Here is a 3245-nt window from a genome sequence, read left to right on the forward strand (position 1 = left end):
TCCTAATCGATACCAATAATGTCTTCAACTGGGTATCGTGGAAGCGCATCATTCATGCCTTGGAGGAGCGGAAAATTGAGAAATGCCTCGTGAGGATCATTAAGTCTTGTCTGTCGAATAGGGAAATTATAGACGAACTAGGCGACAAACACACTATAATCTATAGTTTCCCAGAACTCCATCTTGGGAAGGAAGTCTTGTGAAACATGTTTTAAGATTAAGTACTCAAAATAGGTCTAGATAATGGGGTGATCCTGGTCCCGTGGGCAAACGACTTGGTCTTACGGGAAAGAACAGGGAGAAACTGTTGAAAGAGGTACAGTTCGCAATAAGGCGCACGATGTGGGAACTGGAGCAAATGCGCTTAGAAGTTGCGGTTAAAAAGACACAAGTCGTGATGCTGTATGAATGTGAGGAAGTATTCAGGAAATCGCAATCGAGATCAACGGCCTAGAAGTGCAAAGCGTAAAGTAATTAGATGTGAATAGCCATAAGGATATGAGAATGAGGGAAAACGTCAAAGAAGTGTGTGAAAAGAGCCACCAACCTCATAACAGGTACCATTCTAAAATTCGGGTGAACGACCCCCGATGATCAAAAAGGAGACTGTTGACGAACGTCATTTTATCCACATTGCACTTCTGTGGAAGGATGTGATTAGGATAAATACCTATCTACACCTTCTGGACTGGGTATTAATAGAAAAATAGCCATAATGGTCTCCTCAGCGTATCGCATGGTGTCGATAACTGTCGTGGAAGCAGTAAGGGCTCCCGCCAATAAACCTGTTAATGATAGAAGGGATAAGTGTTGTAAGAAAATAATAACAGTAAAAATGGCTCGTAGAAACGAGCTAATGGAATAGTGGCAGGAAAGATGAGGCGGCAACTAGGGCTAAATAAAGGTATTCATCAAGGAAATGGAAAAGCTACATGGAAAAGTAGAGGGGAGATGAATCACTTCCTCACGTAGGCGATGACGAGGCATGGCATTTCCGGTACATATCTTTATAAAATAAAAAATAAGAGAAATCATACGTACTCCTGTTGTGAGAAAAAGGACGATGTCCGTCATACTATCTTATATTGCGAGAACTTTGTATAGGAAAGACGCGGGGAAAAAGTTACGATGAAAAACGTGTCGAATCTAAGGCTAACGTCGAAAGAGAACTGGAACGGCATGAGCGACGTGATGAATGAAGGGGAAGACAGACTTCGAAAGAAGCCAAGAACGGAGATAATTTCGTCATTCCTATCTTATGTAATACCTGGCGGTGCTTTCCGGAATGAACAACGAGTGAAAAACGAGAAGGATATCTTAGCGAGTATTCCTTAAAATCCTTCGGCTGTATCTCATTCTCAGAGGTCGAATAACACCGATAATCAATGGACCAATGGTCTCGGTTACCTGTTAATGCGTAACGCATTTCACCTTATCAGTTAAAAAAAAGATAGGTAAAGATAGTAGGTAAAAATCACCAAAAATTAATTTTTTTGAAGGATGTTTCCTAGGATCCGAAAATTATGAAATAGCTTACCAAACTAACCATGACCCTAATATTCACGTTCGGACCATCCTGAGTTTGAAGTTTCAGCAACACTCTGTCATGCAAGAGCTAACAACAACCATTCTAGGTATGTTAAGTTTTATTCATATTGAACAATAATATACGTGGTAAAAATCAATATAGCAAAAAATTAGTAATTTACTTGAATGACGAGATATAGGGGGCAAAGAGCGATTTTTGATTCGAGCGGTGCTCAGTACTCTTACACCGATATTCATCAATGTCACCTTTCTGAGTCAGACAAAGTCAGGGAGGACATTTAAATTATATTATTTTCAAAACATAATGACATAGATTGTTCAGCGATTTAAAATAAAGATTATGTTTTAAGTTTGCGCACATTTCTTTTTTTAATTAGTCACGAATAATTCTATCATCACAATACCTCAACTGAGTTGAAAGAGAAGCTATGACTCAAGATGTAATGAAAACTCGAGACAGGGTAAATAACATCTGTTGATCTACTGTCTGCTAAATAAATGCTGCCTTAAAATATCTACAGAACTGTCGACTTTGCTCTGACACCAAAAGAATACAATACAAATATGCTTAAAACAAACGCGATGTTACCCAAAATTCATGATGAGAAAAAAGTAATTAATCGGTTGTTAGATTAATCTCGAGTTTAATGGATTAAATTTATCTATTTGCTGTATTTACTTTTACGAATAACGGGAATGATTCAGAAATGATTAAGGTAGTAACTATAATATTTCATAACATCGCATTTTATCGTAACAAATTAAATTACCGCAATTCCAAGAAAATTGTCAATTTGTTTGTGTCAAACAACTTAATCAAGAGAAATACGTTGTTTTAAATCAAAACACTTTCAGAGAGGCTTTCTTCTTTCTGCGTTAAGGCAGCGTTGTCTTCTTTCATCTTCATTCTTTGGAAAGATCTATTCATATTTCGAAACTCCTTTCCTATATGTTCAGCAGCTTCGTCCCTCACAGGCTCTTCTTTCCTTCCCAAAATCGGTCTAGGAAATGGAAGTTTGCTGCCTAGTATTGGTCGAGGGCCACTCATTACTAATTGTTGACGCACGGACCTTCTGGAGTATCTGGTTAAATACAGCGTAAAGTAATAGTATAATGTAGTAGGTATATGAAGTAGCTGAAGGACAATATTTTCAGGAAAATGTTCTACCTGGAACATTGAGGTTCTTTAACGACAATCCTTGGTGATAACGTCGGAGTTGAGTTTTCCGATGAATACCCTATCATGATCTTCGGAGGTGGAGTGAAAGGTGGTGCATCTGGGTCCAAATCCATAAGGCCGAAGACTCAAAAAAGCGTGTATTCAATACGAAATAATACCTTTGTAACCTACGGACTTTTTTGACGTAAGTCAACTGATGCTTCTCGTCCGACAATGGTCACAGCAACCCTTGCGAAATTTTCACTAGGTGTATTAAAAAATAACCTTTCTACAACTTTAAGTGCCCAAGACATGCCCTTTATCATAAAGCAGGTCTCGAAAAGCCCTATTTCAATCCAGAATAAGATGAAACGGAATTGCTTAGAAGGCAATATTTTCTTGGGATCGAAATTGGAAGGAACTTGGAAGAGGAAATTGCAAAGTTTAACACGAACTTAACACATTGATACATTCATTATACAGCATGTTTCGACGAAATTTTTTGGGTGATGGGAAAAGATTTCGAACCGATTTAACC

At 38.1% G+C, this 3245-nt stretch overlaps 1 protein-coding gene across 1 annotated transcript; it reads right to left on the bottom strand.

Annotated features, from left to right (window-relative positions):
- Positions 1 to 2357: 2357 nt before the first annotated feature.
- On the bottom strand, positions 2358 to 2903 carry LOC136416757 (uncharacterized). The gene is made up of 2 exons (XM_066402103.1): positions 2717 to 2903; positions 2358 to 2630 (listed from the first exon to the last, which is right to left on the bottom strand). The coding sequence occupies exons 1-2, from the start codon at positions 2839 to 2841 to the stop codon at positions 2384 to 2386; spliced, it is 372 nt and encodes a 123-aa protein (XP_066258200.1). The 5' UTR covers positions 2842 to 2903; the 3' UTR covers positions 2358 to 2383.
- Positions 2904 to 3245: the final 342 nt, after the last annotated feature.

Source organism: Euwallacea similis, chromosome 24, assembly GCF_039881205.1.
Source record: "Euwallacea similis isolate ESF13 chromosome 24, ESF131.1, whole genome shotgun sequence".
NCBI classification, from domain to species: domain Eukaryota; kingdom Metazoa; phylum Arthropoda; class Insecta; order Coleoptera; family Curculionidae; genus Euwallacea; species Euwallacea similis.